Source organism: Pomacea canaliculata, linkage group LG6 (genome assembly GCF_003073045.1).
Source record: "Pomacea canaliculata isolate SZHN2017 linkage group LG6, ASM307304v1, whole genome shotgun sequence".
Classification (NCBI taxonomy): domain Eukaryota; kingdom Metazoa; phylum Mollusca; class Gastropoda; order Architaenioglossa; family Ampullariidae; genus Pomacea; species Pomacea canaliculata.
Window position 1 is genome coordinate 13,638,456 of NC_037595.1, and position 16,249 is coordinate 13,654,704.

The 16,249-nt window shown below is 38.9% G+C and overlaps 2 protein-coding genes across 4 annotated transcripts in view; one reads left to right on the forward strand and one right to left on the reverse strand.

Moving 5' to 3' along the window:
* The window catches only part of LOC112567307 (transcription initiation protein SPT3 homolog), a 52,926-nt gene extending 45,271 nt beyond the window's left edge, over positions 1-7,655 (reverse strand). The window contains exon 1 of the mRNA XM_025243951.1: positions 7,438-7,655. The gene's annotated coding sequence lies outside the window, so the exon portion shown is untranslated. The remainder of the gene's footprint in view (positions 1-7,437) is intronic.
* A 61-nt stretch (positions 7,656-7,716) lies between these two features.
* The window catches only part of LOC112567303 (flocculation protein FLO11-like), a 38,735-nt gene continuing 30,202 nt past the window's right edge, over positions 7,717-16,249 (forward strand). For 2 of the 3 annotated variants that reach the window (XM_025243945.1, XM_025243947.1), the window contains exons 1-2: positions 7,717-7,923; positions 14,572-14,922. In XM_025243945.1, coding sequence (XP_025099730.1) covers positions 7,893-7,923; positions 14,572-14,922 — 382 coding nt within the window. In that variant the 5' untranslated portion in view covers positions 7,717-7,892. Of the gene's footprint in view, positions 7,924-14,307; positions 14,923-16,249 lie in introns of those variants that run through there. The other variant, XM_025243946.1, reaches the window with a different exon arrangement.

The following is a 16,249-nucleotide window of genomic DNA, read 5'->3' on the forward strand; positions in this document are numbered from 1 at the left end:
GCCGTTAAGTTTCAACATTAGCCAAGCACGACCTACCCCTACCCCAAACCGATTACTGCCGTAGTTTAGCAAATACAAACAAAACCTCCCACATGTCCCAGGTATGAAAATAAACCTGGTAGTTTTCGCACACACGGTGCTCTATTGAGCCAAAAGGAAACAAACTTTCACTTTTTAGGATAAAGAAATACAGAAAGGACGAGTAACACTGCATGGAAAAGACTAGGTCAAATGGCAAGATATATGTCGCAGCATCACAAAAGGGGAAAGGGAGTAAACAAGGGAGACAATTATACAGGCTCTTTCTACATCATCTCGGAGTTTACTGTAACGGACAAAAAACGATGCTAACGTTGATCTTTTGCACGTATAAAGACAACATGCACGCACGGTCTCTTCCAGTTTTTGTTTGCCCCCTCCCCCCAACTCTGGGACAATGGATGATGTGGGTGTGAAACGAAAACACACACAGACTGAAATATGATGACCAGGGAAATGGTTGGGTGGGAAACGACAAAACGTGCAAGACTAAAACCAACACTTACAGCTCGAATCTTCATTCCATCCAGAACAATCACGTATAGCTTTTATTCTGAAAATTGTGACACTTTAATTATAATTTGAAGAGCTCTACCGCAAACTCAGGCAGAGTTTGTTTCTTATACTTTATAACCATTAGTTTAAAAATTATGGATTTTTTTTAAAGACTTTAATGCAACCATAGGGTCAGGAAGGAACCAAATGAAACCCCCGTGTCACCCGAGAACTTGCATCCTATTCTGTGACACCCCAGGAAAATATGAGGAAATTCTAAAGTTAAACAAAAAACATGTGCAAAGGACAGACGCACCCCGATGCTTTGTCTCTATCCGCAACGTACCAGGCAATGGCGCCAGTGTAAAGGCGACATCACATTGATCATAGGATGGGATCATCGCAGTAATAACATTCTCTCTCTTCCTCCTTTCGTGCCAACCACTTTAGGTCTGAATCAACAAAAGGTGTTAGAACTGTTTTGGCGCTGAATATTGAAAAAGTACCAAATATGTTTAATCTGGTGAAATCATCTTCATTTTCTTCAAGTTTCAAGAACTTTTTTCCCCTCTCCTTTCATCGTTGTCATTTTTGTTCTTTCCTTTTCCTCGTCTACCTTCTCTATTCAAATGTAAAAATACACCAATCTTTGTTAAATGAGCAAGATTGTGTGTCCCAGATTCAAGAGGACTTCCAGCGGTTTATCTGTACCTCCGGATTTGTTTGACCTCCCATCAATACCTACAGCCTTTGCAAGACCTAGCCATAGCTGTGTACGTAACCCGGGGACCACTGCGTCTGATCCCGCAACATTTCTGGATTATTGCTAACCCTTGGGTATCTATCGTCTGTTTCACTAGGACCACAGGTGTCACCCCCACACACACTGAGCCAACCTGAATGGTTTGCATTTTTTTTCAGATATCAGTAGATATAGGCGATAAAAAAAAAACTAACCTGTAAATTTCACCCTCCAAAACATATCCGTTAATTTTCCGCTACGATTTGCAGCTGCGATCAACGAGCACCGATTACAGTGTACTACGTCACACTAGAGCACCATTCACAAGGTTGCCATCAGTCAACAGCAATCAGAGTGTGAGCGACAGTTCAGATTATTCGGACGCTGAAAGTCTGTATTTCTCGTGCTGTGACCGTCCGAATAATCCCAACTGTCGCTCACACTCTGTTTGGTGGTGACTGCTGGCCACGGCCGCCGAAAGCCAGCACATGTCCCGGGGCAGACGACCTCTCCGGGGCCCCTGTAATTGTAATCACAAATTATGTTTCCAGTATATAATGATATGCTTACATATTACATACAGTTCGATTATCAATATCTACATTTCATTTAGTACCGTAATATAGACTACAAATATTAGGACAAGTGCACTAGGATCTACATCACTACTTGAATATAGACTTGGGTACACCAGACCCACCTGATCATAAGTAGGTGCGAATACCGTACTGTCCTAGCGGATCACTAGCGGATGGCTTTGGAAGCTGGAATTTACAAGTTAGGTTTATATTTCCTATATCTGCCGATATCTGCAAAAAACGCAAGCCATTAAGGTTGGTCTTTAAAGTTACTATTAGTGAAAACTCATAAGGACTGAAACAAAGTAATAAACCCCTCGTCAAGCCTACACAAAAAATGACAAATGAGCAGGTATTTGAAACCGGTATTTCGCCCACAACCCCACCTTTCCCAGCTGGCCGCATTCCTGTGCTAACAATACACATCGTGTGATACACGCACGCGATTCCGGTTCAACTGTATCAGCATAGCTTGTGAAGGGCTGTCCGGGTCCTTCAGATGCCTAAGACATAAAATGCCTCCAGCCTGAAAAATGGTTAGATGGGCCTGACTTTTACTTCCATGCTGATATATTCCGTTAATTTTATGTGCAAAAACTTTGCTGCAATGGTCGGGATAACAGTTCTTAACTTTGACTGCTGTTGATTCTTTTGTCAACAGGCTTGAAGATTCCTTTTCCTTTCATGATAAAGGATTTCATACATAAAACTACTATCATAATTTCACCACTCGACTATCTTGGACAACGGAAGCTATAACTCTGAGGGTTTTTCGCCGGTAAGGTCTTGAAACATCAGGCACTTTGCCAATTCTCTTCATTGTTCGAAACATACTCTAGACATTGTAGTTGCTTGTTTTCTTTGTTGATTATTTTTTGTTTGTTTGTTTTTGGGGTGGGGGTGGAGGGTTTGTCAGTGACTCAACAGAGAGGAGTTCGTTAATTTTAAAAATCTGGATCCTACGGCATATTCGCTCTTATCTAACAATGCTGCTGCTGTTCGTTCACTAACTTTATCTATAAGCCTTCGATGTTTTCCTTTACTCAGAGGGAAGAGGGGCAGTTAAATCCTTCTTACGTGAAAAGATGTTAATGTCTCCACCACCTAGGTTCCGTGTCCTATGTTGGTTGTTTTATTTTACGTCCTCCCAGCAACTGAAGTTATATCAGGAGGAGATAGTCTGTGGTTCTCGTTGTCTCAGTGAAATACGTTTTTGTGTTGCGCCACCAGACCGCCGCTGCGTGTTTGAGTGGGTACATGTCGTTTCCGCATTCTAACAGACGACAAAAGCAAAGTAGGGAGCGCAACCGTCAAAAGGAGAATGCGCCCTTCCTGACTTCATCCTTTATTTCGTCACGCCTTCTGTCTTTGTCAACAAGGTCGGATCAACCCTCTGTACATGGCATGGCGCTAATCAAGCGCGGTCTGCTCAAGCGCGCGATGTAAGAGGGGTCAGATCGGACTATAAAAGAACACAAATCCGACTCAGGAGCATCAAAAACCACACCACCTACTATTAGTAGGCTACCAACACCGTTTGGAAGCCGACTAAGTTCAGCTGTGCGTGCGGCTTGCACGAGACCAAGCATGCGTGACCGTGGGCAGTGCCACTGTGCTGAACTTGTGACGTTATGGTCACAGGGTCTGTTACAACGAGCAAGAGTTGTAACCACAAATATTTTCGTGGCGGTATATGGGCAAACTATGAAAACAAATGGTATTAATGAAGGCCGTAATCAAATCCCTGTTCAACTAGAAGTATCAATGGATTGATTTACGATGTCTACCACCTTGTAGCTGTCCTAAAATGCCCCATGACTTGATGTCAGGGTGACATCAACAAATCCCAACAACAGGTCACAAACTGATAAATGACATATACCTAAGTTTGACAAAACTAGTAAGAAACTGGTTGAGGATGGCAAAACTTCTCAAGGAAGTCATATTTGAGAAAAATCACAGCCCTAAACGCATTTAGAATGCAAAAGGGCTTATAGATATGTTCAGATCTATGATTTGTTGCTTAAATTTGTATCCATGTTACCTCTTAGCTTTGGTCACTTTACATAGATTTTTATGGTACTTTCAAGTCCAGAGAAGGCAAGTGCCCAAATGTACATAGTAAAAATATCAACAGTAAAAACCTGCATACTGCTATAGGTACCTAATTTGTATAAATTCTTGGGCAAGATAGCCAAATGAAAGGTCTAGTGCTACTCCATGGAAAACAAGGATTCACTAAAGAAAAAATGGCATCCAAGTATTGACATCACAAGGCTCTAGTTACAAGAGAAAACAGAAAAAAATGAGTCACAAAACTTTCTTTTTATAAGCTTAACTTGTTTGCCCGTTGCCAAGCACTCCCATATATTTGCTAAGCCCAGTAGGCACAAAGCTTAGTGGTTAACACTCAGGTGGTCCTCACTCAACCCAACCCTTATTCTGACCTGCTCTCAACTAGTCTTGCACATTCTCCTGAACCATCGGTTGCCCTAAAGTGTTGTCTTATGCAGTTCATGACCACTAACAAGACTATCTTAGTTCTCCTTTCTAAGTAATTTACAGAGTAAAGTTTCAAACATTCGAATAGTAACAAGTGTGCTGCTTAAGGACTTGAGAAAAATTATATGTAAATGGTTTTATGTATCTCTCCCTAACCATACCTAATGATATACAAGCACTAGTGCGCACTAGTGCACACACATATATGAAAAGAGGGAGAAGCAGAAATAAAAGAAACCAAAAATGCGTATGATGGTTAAGGGCACGTAAAACACTAGTACAAAGATATTCATATCAAAGGAAACAAAAGCAGCATAAACAAATATAAATAAAAATCAAAACATACAGATGCAACAGTACAAAAACTTTTTAAGTCCCAGATTTATTGAACCTCTCTTCACTTAAGGCAGTTCTACACACCAAACCACAATGGTACTGAAGCATTTTTCATAGCCCTACAATGCAGGTAATTAATCTGTCAATCTTAATACTAATATTTAGCATAATAAGCATTTCAGTCAAGTGTTGCTTAATGATAAGATACGTTCTGAGAATTGCACTGGTAGGCAAATTTGTCATTGTTCGAACATCATGAAGTGTATTTAAATACAGCTGTTTGTTATCACTATCAAGAATAAAGTACTATAATTATGTACTATACTTTTTGTACCACTGAAAGTGCAGCAGGTTTGTTTACACCATAATTACTAAAAACACATGAGTAATGGGTTACACTATAATGTTATGGTGGCTATAAAGTTATTAGGGGATAAGAATTTATTTCTTCAGCTTCGTTATAAGCTTTGGGGACTTCTATCATATATGTGGTCCATTGTTGACCTAAATGTTGCTAAACAATACATGATTGTAAACGAAACTGCATTCTTGCAGCATCTCCTTTATCCTTTATACTTATAGTATGAAAATCATACACACAACTCTCAATCCCTTAGTAAATGGCAGTAGACACTATATACTTATATAGCATGTCAATAAAAACCATTCATTTAGTACTAATATTAAGACAAATGATATGCTTGTTTCTATTGTCAATTTGAATCCTTTAGCTAGCATTGAAATTTGATCTAATGTGGTGCTAAACTTTAAAAAAAAAAATTCTTACAGGACCCTACCACTAAAAATGAAGAGATGAGACAAGCACCAGTTTCATCAATACTAAGTCCTGTCTGCATGCCTGTTTGGTCTTAAAGAAAATCTGTGGGCTTTCATACAAACCAGATCACAAGATAGAGCACAGACATCAGGTCAGATAAGAAGCATTAGAAGCACCAATAACAGAATCATCTGCAATCAGATCCACATAGTACAGTAATCTCCATAATCTTTGACAGGTGACCCATGTGATCAAAATGAAAGAGGAGATGGCCCAATACTCTGTTCATTTGTGCAGAACTTCTCTAGCACACCTGGGCTACCACATGGCTGGATATATGAACAAATTCTATTCAAACAGGAAAGAAAATATATCCACAAGAACTGCGTATTGCTGTAGAGAACAGCATCCTGTGATGTTTCATCTATGCATGACCTGATGAGAGTCGATATCAACAGCAGGGTGTGGGCACACAACACTACTATACGAAGGCAACTTAAGACAGCCACCATTTGCTAAACCTACAATTCCTAATGGATGCACACAATTGTAGAAAACAAGCAAACAGACATTTTCAGGTGAAAAAGATTGTGGAGAGATAAAGCTTGATCCTTCCATTGATCTGGAATTGCAGGCATGTGAGAAAACATTCTAGACAGTGACACTCAAACCAGTGCAAACATACATGTTCTTGACATTATGACAATAACATCCTCCATTAGAGCAAATGAAACATACTCATAAAGCATTATGGCACTTTCTGCAGTTTCCGTTTTATCGCTCTGAAGCAAGATAGTGTAAACTTCAATGTATGAAATCAGGGTACAAAATTCTAGACTGAATTCTTTTAATATAAGTACTGTGTAAGAATGATTAATCCCTTTATGGTACCAAACTGAGAAATAACTTTAGTTAAAAATATATAAATAACTTCAAAGCCATAACATAGTTCAAAAAGCAATCTGTGAAATTCTCACTAATTACACTCATGTATATTTATGGTGTATTTGAAATACAAAAACATAATAAACTATACTTTTTATCATTTGTATCATTAATACATAAGTAGTTGTATCTTTCTACTCTCAGTCCTGCATACATTCAAACTCAGTTTCAGATTTTTTTCAATTATTAATTAATTGTTGCTTGCACTTCTTCCTTGCTTCTTTTTTTTTTTTTTCATTGGGCTGTGGTTAAGTCTTAAATGAACTAATTACTATTATATTTTGTGTGAACCAACTGCATAAGAATAAATCGCTAAATAGGAATGAAGTGTCCAACATTTGGATGCATACAGATATTTTGAAAACCAAATACCCATTGCACAATAAGTGAGTGACTAATGATTAATTAAGCGAGAGAATTGGACAGGTTAAACAAGTTCATGGAATGTGTAATCATGCACAAACCATAAGGTTTTTCTTATGATTTTGTATATTTACTTGCTATAGCGTTTGCTGCACATGCAGTTTCATCTCATCTAATCATGCAATTTGGGCTAGATATTTTCAATTCTCTACCCAATATTACAGAAAGTTTTATGACGGTTTCATGAATTTATAGTCAGTCATCAATGAATCAGATGCTGAAAAAATATGTAGTACTAATTATAAGGTCTGCAAATAAAAGATATGTGTACGCCAACACAGAAAAAGAAAGCTTTATATACAACTATTCTACTCTAATTATCTGTTCATAATCTTTACAAATAACTGTACTTAACAAAATTCTTAATATAAGGTGTGATGTTACAGTTGATTATTGAACTTTTATTTGTGACATCGATTTTATTTCAAGCATAACTAAAAATAAGCTTTCGCATAACTCGAGGCATAAGTTCAGGTGATTTAATTGAATAATGCTTTAATATCATAATGAATTTAAGGCTTATCAATAAGAACGCCCATACAACAAGTACTAGAAGTATTATCAACATCTATGCGTAACTTATATTTGTAAACACTAACCTTCCGTTCGTCGTTCCAAGTTCGCTTCGCGAAATGAAATTATTTTTTTCTTTTTAACAGGAGTCAATAATTTCTAATGCTCACAATGAGTGAGCAGCTGTTTCTTTTTAATGTTTATTTTCCACCCCTACTGAACCTAGACTTGTTAACTGACAAAGGAGAAGTGTTGTCTTTATTTATTCCTGTGCCTAACAAACGTTCCTCCAGTAAGGAGGCTGCCATTTTTGTTTCATCATCAGCGCATGCGTAGTAAGTTGTAACATTGGCAGACGCCACAGGGCTGTTTTCGTCTTTAGAAAGCCAAGTGCTCCTTCGGTTCTCAAAGCTTTCTATAAAGGAAATGAGATAAAACAACATTCTACTTGCTGAGAAGGTGTAAAAGGACGGAAAAGTGGATTATTCATCGATTTCTTGTTGAAGCTCGAAGCTGCTGATCCTTCAGCATACGCACAAGAATGTGTCGTCTGCTTCTCACACTCCAGAATGGTGAGCAAGTATTGATCTTCGCAAGAGAACACGATACGTGATAAACTAAATATCTGATTTTATTACTTTTGGAGGGCGATTCTTCCAATTACTTCTTTATTACTTATTTCATTCAGTTGCCTTTTAAGATTTAAATTGTTTGTTCCCCAGCAGTGGAGAACTGAATGCTTTGTAGTTCTTCGAAGGCATCCCTTTGGAAACAGTATTTCAAGCTCACTGACCACGCGACCAATGATTGATTCACTGACTCACTGAATGAATGAATGTCATTTATTTACATAAAATGATTTGTTGATAAGATTGTTGTATATTTAGTGCTGCATGTGGGAAAAATTTTAAACTTTCTTTCTGACGAGTACAGGGCATTCTTCTACAACAGTCAACACTCTTCTCAAGAGAGTCGATCAACATGCAAGTCATTTTGTTAGTTTATGTCAATCTGCATGTCACGTTGCCGCCAATCATGGCCATGCTAGCTGCTCACTGCTGTTGCTGCATGCTGCTGTCGCCATCGCCGCCGACGCCGACTCCGCCACGGTGCGGTGTTGGCGGCTTTGGTGTTAACTGTGGCTCGCTGTGGCCTCTAGCATGGTTTGCGGTGTCGCAGTGGAAATGCCGGATTGTCTTTGCTGCAACGCCCGCGTTGTTCTGGAACCGAAGCTTTCCCATTACTATATATACATACACTGCTTGCACACTTGACACAACAAGCTAGTCACTGTAAAATCTGGTGTGGTTTGCAATAACTGCCATTACAGGCTCAGCTCCACCTATTGGCAAGAAGTTTTCAACTTTCAAGTCACCCTCAAAAGTTTCGAGACAATTTTGGTAGAATTACAGGTACGTTGAATATATGTGAGTTTTGCCTTTCAACAGCTAGACAACAGTTTGGGATACAGTTGTGGCTGATAAAATATTTCAAGAACAATTTAATATGTGTAGACTATTTGGTGCAAACGCTATGAAAGAAGTGATTTTTTCTAAAAACAAATTTCCAAAGAATGCGAACAATTTTTATCTGGCAACGGCGCACAACCGTCGCAATGTTTAAAATGAGTACAGTAGTCTTTTATATCTTGATGTGAGTCTGTTTTCAGGAAGTGTGAGGGCACTTGCAGTTAGTCTATTTCGTATGGTAGAGAGTACTACCAACGTCAGTATTTAAATATGGATGTATAAACGGTCTTTTGGTATTACAGATTTTCTAGTAGGAAAATTATTATTACTATCGTCCTGGGGAAGTGGTCATTTATATTGAAGCAGAAGTTGATCGCCTAAGTATAATCAATACTTTTTTTCATTGAGATCCTATAAAGTGAGAGTTTATGAGAAGATAGACGGACAAATAGAGAGACAATCATTCACAGACAAACAAATTAAGTGTGCTTTTTTAGTCGGTTCCATCCCTTGATTCTGGCTGGAATTGATAAGGTATACAGCGTTTGAAATATGACATATACCATGATACCTTTGTGCTCGATTTCTTAAAAAGTAACGACTGTAAAATATACGGTGCTGATCATATTTTAGAAATATAACGGTTCCTTTCAAAGAGTCAATCATTAGCTGTTCTATATTATATGCCAAAGTTAGAGGACGAGATTCTTTCTCAAATATGCCCGCGCGCGCACGCGTCTGTGTGTGTGTGTGAGAGAGAGAGTTTCGGGCTCCGGGGGCATCTGCATGTGGCTGATCTTTCTGAACCTTCGTAAGTTGTCATCGCACATGCTCTGAAAATGTCATTTAAGTACACGGTGTTCAGGTTATTAACTCGTTGTAACAATATTTAGATTTTTATACTTTATTGGCTGACAATGTGCTTGCCTTCTTTTTTTTTCTTTTTTTTTTTCTTTTTTCTTGGGGGGGGGGGATTATGGTAGATGGACCGATGGCTAAATAGACTGAAAAAAAGTGGAAGATTTATGCGTATGTTTCAGAGAAGACTGCTTTCGCTGGCAATAATGTAATGAAATATTCTTAGATATTGTTTATTTATATTCTTCGATTTATTTTTATTTGTTGTTCAATGAAAACAACGGTTTTATTGTAATATAAATTATTGTATCAAAGTTAGAATTTGTATTCAGAAGATTTGGTCGCGTAGTCAAGTCAATCCCTTTAGGCCCATGAACAACTCTGATTTTTTTTTTTTTTTTTTTTGAAATGATTTTCTTCTTCTTCCTCTTCTTCTTCTTCTTCTTTTCCTTCCTTGCTTTTTTTTTCTTCGCACAATGCTTATCGCTTGGTAAAGAATATCCGTAGCCCCAAATGTTTCTTTTCCTTACAAACATCTATTTTTCTTCTTCTAGCCCAATTCCCTTTCGAATATCCGAGCAAAGAGACGTCGGCTTTGTGAAATTTCGCATAGGAGTTTGTCATTATTGCGTAAGATTTCGAGCTTGGCGAAACAATAGAACCTGAAGAGGAATGATTATCAGTGCTAAGCCAACAATGTGTTCACCCTAAGCTAGCGACACTCACTTCAAGTAATGGTCCTGTAAAAGCGAAAGATGTAAGATTTCGATTTATATAGGTGCTAACATTTCTTCAAAAGTAATAAATTAGTCCAAACATATCAATGGCAAGGAGCCAGATACCTTTATACAACTAATACTAAAAACAGTCATCTAAGAAAGTTTATTGTATCCAGACGTGTGAGCATTTACTTTTATCATCGCTTTAATCCTCAGCCTGGCGTCACTTCGTTACACCAAAGACTGAAACCAAATATATTCCGTTTATTTGGCTCTTGAAAAAGAAAGTATTCAGTATCCACAATAACTTGCACTGCTGTGCAATAATTACTAGTAACTGCAAAATAATGACTACTTTCACTAAACTTTAAATATGGAGTGAGAAATCGGTTCGTAATATTTTTGTGTTTGTGTTGATGTGGGAGAAAGGAGGAGGGAAGGTTAAAGTGAGAGACTGAGGGAATGAATTACTAAAAATTAGTGTGAAGGGAAAACGTCGAGTAAGAGAGATTGAGAGAGAAACTTAGTCCTAGTTTCTAATTATTTTTATTGTGTGAATTTATTAGTAAATATTCGGGCACTACTCCAAGTTCTGATTTTGTTTTCAATCTCATTTATAGCCAGCAAGCCTGTTAGTAATTCGTGCTGCAACTCTTCAAGCTATAGAATAAGTCATAAAGTGAACGACAACAGATTCCTCCAAGTAGTTATACCAAAAGGTATCCTCTCTGAATATACTAGTGACGTTATCAATAGAAAAGTTCCCAGAAAAATCCTCCCGTCTCAGGTGACTGATTGTAGAATATATCATAAATCTTCTCCTAGTCCTAGAACTAGTCAAAGTCACCAAAATAATTTCTGATACCGATATTAACATAAATCATCATGATGTGATGTGAAATTTATTTTTAGTAGAATACATGGAAAATTTAAAAGACTAAGTGGGATGCACGTTCTTTTTTTTCTAATGACTAATACTTAGTGCAAGATACTTTTTTGCACCTACTAGATAAAGCATAGTGCAAGATACTTTTTTTCAGAAATTTGTATGAACATCCCTTCTTTCGTTTTCGAGATACACAGAAAGAGCTCAGAATCGTGACGTCACGTTTGTACACAAATATGTCTAATCAACATGATTTGAGGTCTTTTATTGGTCTAGTCCTGCACAAAGTAAACTTAATGTACATAAGTCCTAAGATCCGTGCTGTTGACATCTCTCTGTGTATGGTTCACCCCGTTTGTATTGTAAAGATCATATGATCCTTGGATTTTGATTTAAGCAAAATCTTTTAATATGTATGATGACTGCTGTTATGACAAAGGTATACGCAGTAAATAATTTTTGTATCTGAAACAGCTTTTTAATTGCTGTTTGTAAGTTCTTTTGAGCTTACAAAAGGATAATAGCAACCCCCCAAAAAAATCGCAGTAAAACATAAATTATATCAACAAATGTCATGTCATATTATATTTAAGCACGTGATATTTAGTCCTCATCAATAAATACAGTATACTGAAACATTTCCGCATCACCTAAGTTCTAGAAACATTCTGAGGTGGGCAGTAGACGATCACGTTTACAAAAAAATACACAAATATCCGCATGACCCACAAAAATTATTTCTTAGTAAATGCTTCTTTCCTCTCTCTCTGTGTGTGTTTTGATTAACCACGTAGGTGGTTGAATCGTGTGGTCTCACAAGTTTGCTATTAGACTGGTATGGTGTTGTCTGGGAACCGATCTGGTATCCTTGTACATTGGCCAGGCGCACGCCACACTGAGTAGGCGAGCTCCATCTGCAAGCAAAAACTCAGCGTGGTAAGGAGTTTGAAATGTCAGCAGGTACCTGAGCTGAAATTTCACATCTAAAATTGCCTCGTGCGTGGGCTTAAGAAACCAAGAAGCGCGCGCTTCAATACATCATGGGAGACAGTTCCACTGGTAGATATTAACAAGTCTCGCCATCGTCACTATCAGCAAATACCGGCCTGCGGTTTTGCGGTGTTCGGACCACAAAACCGCTGGCTAATCGTTCCAGCTTCGCTGAATGTACATCTTGACAACTCACTCTTATCATCTCGTCATGGAGACTTCGTATGCAAAGTTTTCTGACCTCTATATTACGGTATGTGGACAAAGAAATCCGTTGGAGATTTCTTCCACTTCCTACTCATGATTTACTTTATACCTGTCTCTTTTTCTTTTTCTGGCACCCTTTGTTTGCATGTTGAGCCACCATTACTCTAATATAAGATCGCAATAGAACAAATATTCAACTGTTTTTATTTTACGTCTTTAACGTACTCCAGAAATGTAAACAGCCAGGTTTGCCCAAATTCTTTATTTTACACGTAAAATAGATATAAGTCAAAATAACAATACTCATATTTTCTTTTATCTTTCTATTTTCTATGGCTTTATCATCATATTCATCGTGGTCATCGTGTCATCCTCCTCTCAATTTCTCGCTCATATATACATACATGCTTTGTGCGTGTGTGTTTGTGTTTTCAGAAAAGTGTTAAAATCCCAAGTTACCGCGGCGGAAGAAGAGTTGCTCAGCGCTTAACATGATATATATATAAGGATGATAATCCCGAAACGAGTGATGATAGTTACTGTCTTCTGCAAAACGAAAAGTCAAATATCCAAGGCAATTTTGGAATGGCCTTATGCTCAACCCGCACTTTTAAATATGAGAAAGAAAAAAAAAAATAGAGCAATAATGCGCAGAGAAATGCCTAGCTCCACCCGTCTGTCTGCTCGCCAAACTTCGCGTCTCTCTTATCCCTCCCCTCCCCAACCTCCATACCTCCCTCCAACCTCGCTCTTTGAATGAGCTTTCGTCAATAATTTAACAAAAATTTTATCCAGATATTTTAGATTTAGCCGCCTTCAATACAAAAGAAGAAATCAAGTGAGAAATGTGTTAAATAGAATTTAATCTTCGACGGGTTATTTTCTCTCTTTCCGCCGTCTTGCGTGTTTCCGAGGGACCGATTCAAAACAAACAGTTTAAAAAGTGCCCACAGGCCTGCTTCTCTATGTAAAAGAAGAAATTTACATTTGAAAACCCTGGCAGCTGCTGCTTCGCATGTACTGAGCACTCAACTTAGAGGTGTGCGTATAATATTTTCTGAGGCTGCATTGAGTTTATTTCCAATCAGCGCACCGCCCTGAAAAAATAAGCGATGCTACTATGGCTCGCTCAGTTGTGTAATCAAAAGTTCTTACTACAGCATGTTTCATCCCAATCCGTGCAATGAAGAAACTCGCTGATAGAGGAAGCATTTACTTTGACAAAGTTATCAGGCACAGTATGTACTCACAATATAGAGATTCTTAGTACAAATTATAATCTTTGTAAGACAGCTTTATGTTGTATCGATTTAAAGGTAATAAAAGTACAAATGCAGGAGAGACGAGATGGAGACAGGCGTAACGCTGAATTATGAAATACAAACGTTAAAATAACGAAAATGAAAAATAACATATTCACAGTACAAAGATAAATCTGTGTGACACTTTATGACAATTATTGCCTAAAGAAAGACCTATAACACTTTAAGCGACAAATCATCATTATGCTCTTTCAAGGAATACGAACTCCTTTAAGAATAGCGTTTTTAAACAAACTATGATAAATCAGCTAAATTAACAGTCGCTGACTTTGTGTGTGTTGGCACACTTTATCGTATTTTGACAGTAAACCCCTGTTCCCGGTTTCAACAAAGCCAGTTTATGTGTCGTTCAGCACCGTATACATTTGTTCCTCAAGCTCCGTTTCATTCGCCGAGCGCGAGTAGGGCCTGCAGTGCACTGCCTTTCTCTACTCAGTGATGGGAGACTTCAGGCACATGAATATGCATGCTTGGTTGGGACTCCTCGCATGTTGAGTCAGTGCGGGGGAGTGGCCAGATAAACGCAAAACCGCATGCTGTTGGGCTCACTCATTCACAAAACCGCACGAGGGGTAGGACTGGTTGTGGGCCTTGCACTGAGCAGTAGCTGTTTACCGTCGACGTTACATTTGACGGAGGGGGGACCGGAGGCGAAACAGTCGATTTTTTTCTTTACTCCCCTCCTTGCGTCGCGCAAGTGTAAAAATCCCCGTCTTGCCTTATCCTCTGAAAAACAACACACAATTAAGCTTGATGCATTTGCCCGCAGATTTGAACGGTTTTAAACCGTTCACAGAGTCGCCTCTCTCCATGGCCAGCGAGTGCCTGCCCGGCGAGAGGACACTGGACAGTGTACTGAAGGAGCACGCAGGGGAGCTCATCAACACAGGAAGCCCCAACTTTGTCTGCACGGTGCTACCCACACACTGGCGATCCAACAAAACCCTGCCAGTCACCTTTAAGGTGGTTTGCCTGGGAGAAGTCAAAGATGGCACGAAAGTCTCTATCACTGCCGGCAACGACGAGAACTATTGCTCGGAGATTCGAAATTCTGTGGCCTACATGAAAAACAGGGTTGCCAAGTTCAACGATCTACGCTTCGTTGGTCGCAGTGGGAGAGGTGAGTCGAACAAATCATCTCGATATTTCCTAAGAGTATTAGTTACCCAGTGGCAGGGATTCGACCTTAGGGATGTCCCTTGATGCAAATAGTGTCGAGTTTATCATGTGCAGCCTACACAATCAAGTAACGGTGTTATTTAGATCCTCCTCTCACCCATTTCAGAATTAATACATATAGTGGATGTTGAGGTATCTGGGGAAAAGTACTAATATGAAAACCATCACTCATTCGTTTCATCTTTTTCTTAAACCATCCATCATGTATCTAGAATTTGCTCTTATTTAAATTGAATGGTTGAGTTTTGTATGATGATGTTCCTGTGTCAAAATAACCTTGGTGTCTAAACAGCCAAGCGTCGTGGCTATAGGAGAGAAACTTTCAGCTTTCGTGGATGGCACAGCCTTAGCGAAATGAAGAGGCGTACGGCTTTTATCAGTAATCTATACTTGAAAGACCCTTTTGAACCCATTGACTGTAGCACACCTACTCCAACTGCGCAGAGCAAACTTACGGATCGCACTTGTGCGGGAGTGTGGGTGCGAGGCTGCCGCCAGCGCTTACTCACGCTTCACTGTTCAGACGCACGGTTTTGCGGAGCGGTTGTGGCACCGCGTGACCACCCACTTTAAAACGAACCGGTGAAGGTTAGTTAAGGAAAGTTAAGAAATGAAGACATTCTGGCAGAGGACATTCAGCTTTTGTAATCTTTCCTCTAGCTTCAGAGAATAAGAGTGATCTGTCAACCGTGAGCGTTCCCATCAAATGCCTAACTGCCACAGCTCGAATATTTCTTTCTTTGAAGAAAAGCTTATTATGGATTATTTTGAGAATATTTAGCCCGTTGTGTGTTAGGTCGCACCATTCTGAGTAAAAGAAGAAATATATTTACGTATCTACAACTTAAAAAGTAATTCCGCAAAGCCTTACTGCCAATTAGCCGTTCTTTTAATTGCCAGCAAATGTTTTACAAAAGAAAGAATGTGACAGTCATTCAAAACATGTTTATTCAAAGCTCAACTGTGACCTCGAACTCGCTGTTCGTTCCCTCCGTTCTTCACTGTCCCCGTTTCGTAGCTATGTAGAGTTAGGTGTGTACTCGAACCTGACCTCAAAACTGGGATTTCCCAGCACGAGGTGTGCAGAGGAGGGTAGAACTCTTGCGTAAACATACATATAAAAAGAGTCAGCGGTTTGACCTCTGACCTTGTGGTTGGGCATTTTTCTAACTGGTATGTCAAAGCGTAGAAGATGAATGTAGTGGGTGGTGCCGTAGGCAGATCATAGAATGAAGACTATTACTGTGGATGTTTTTTACAGCACGTCA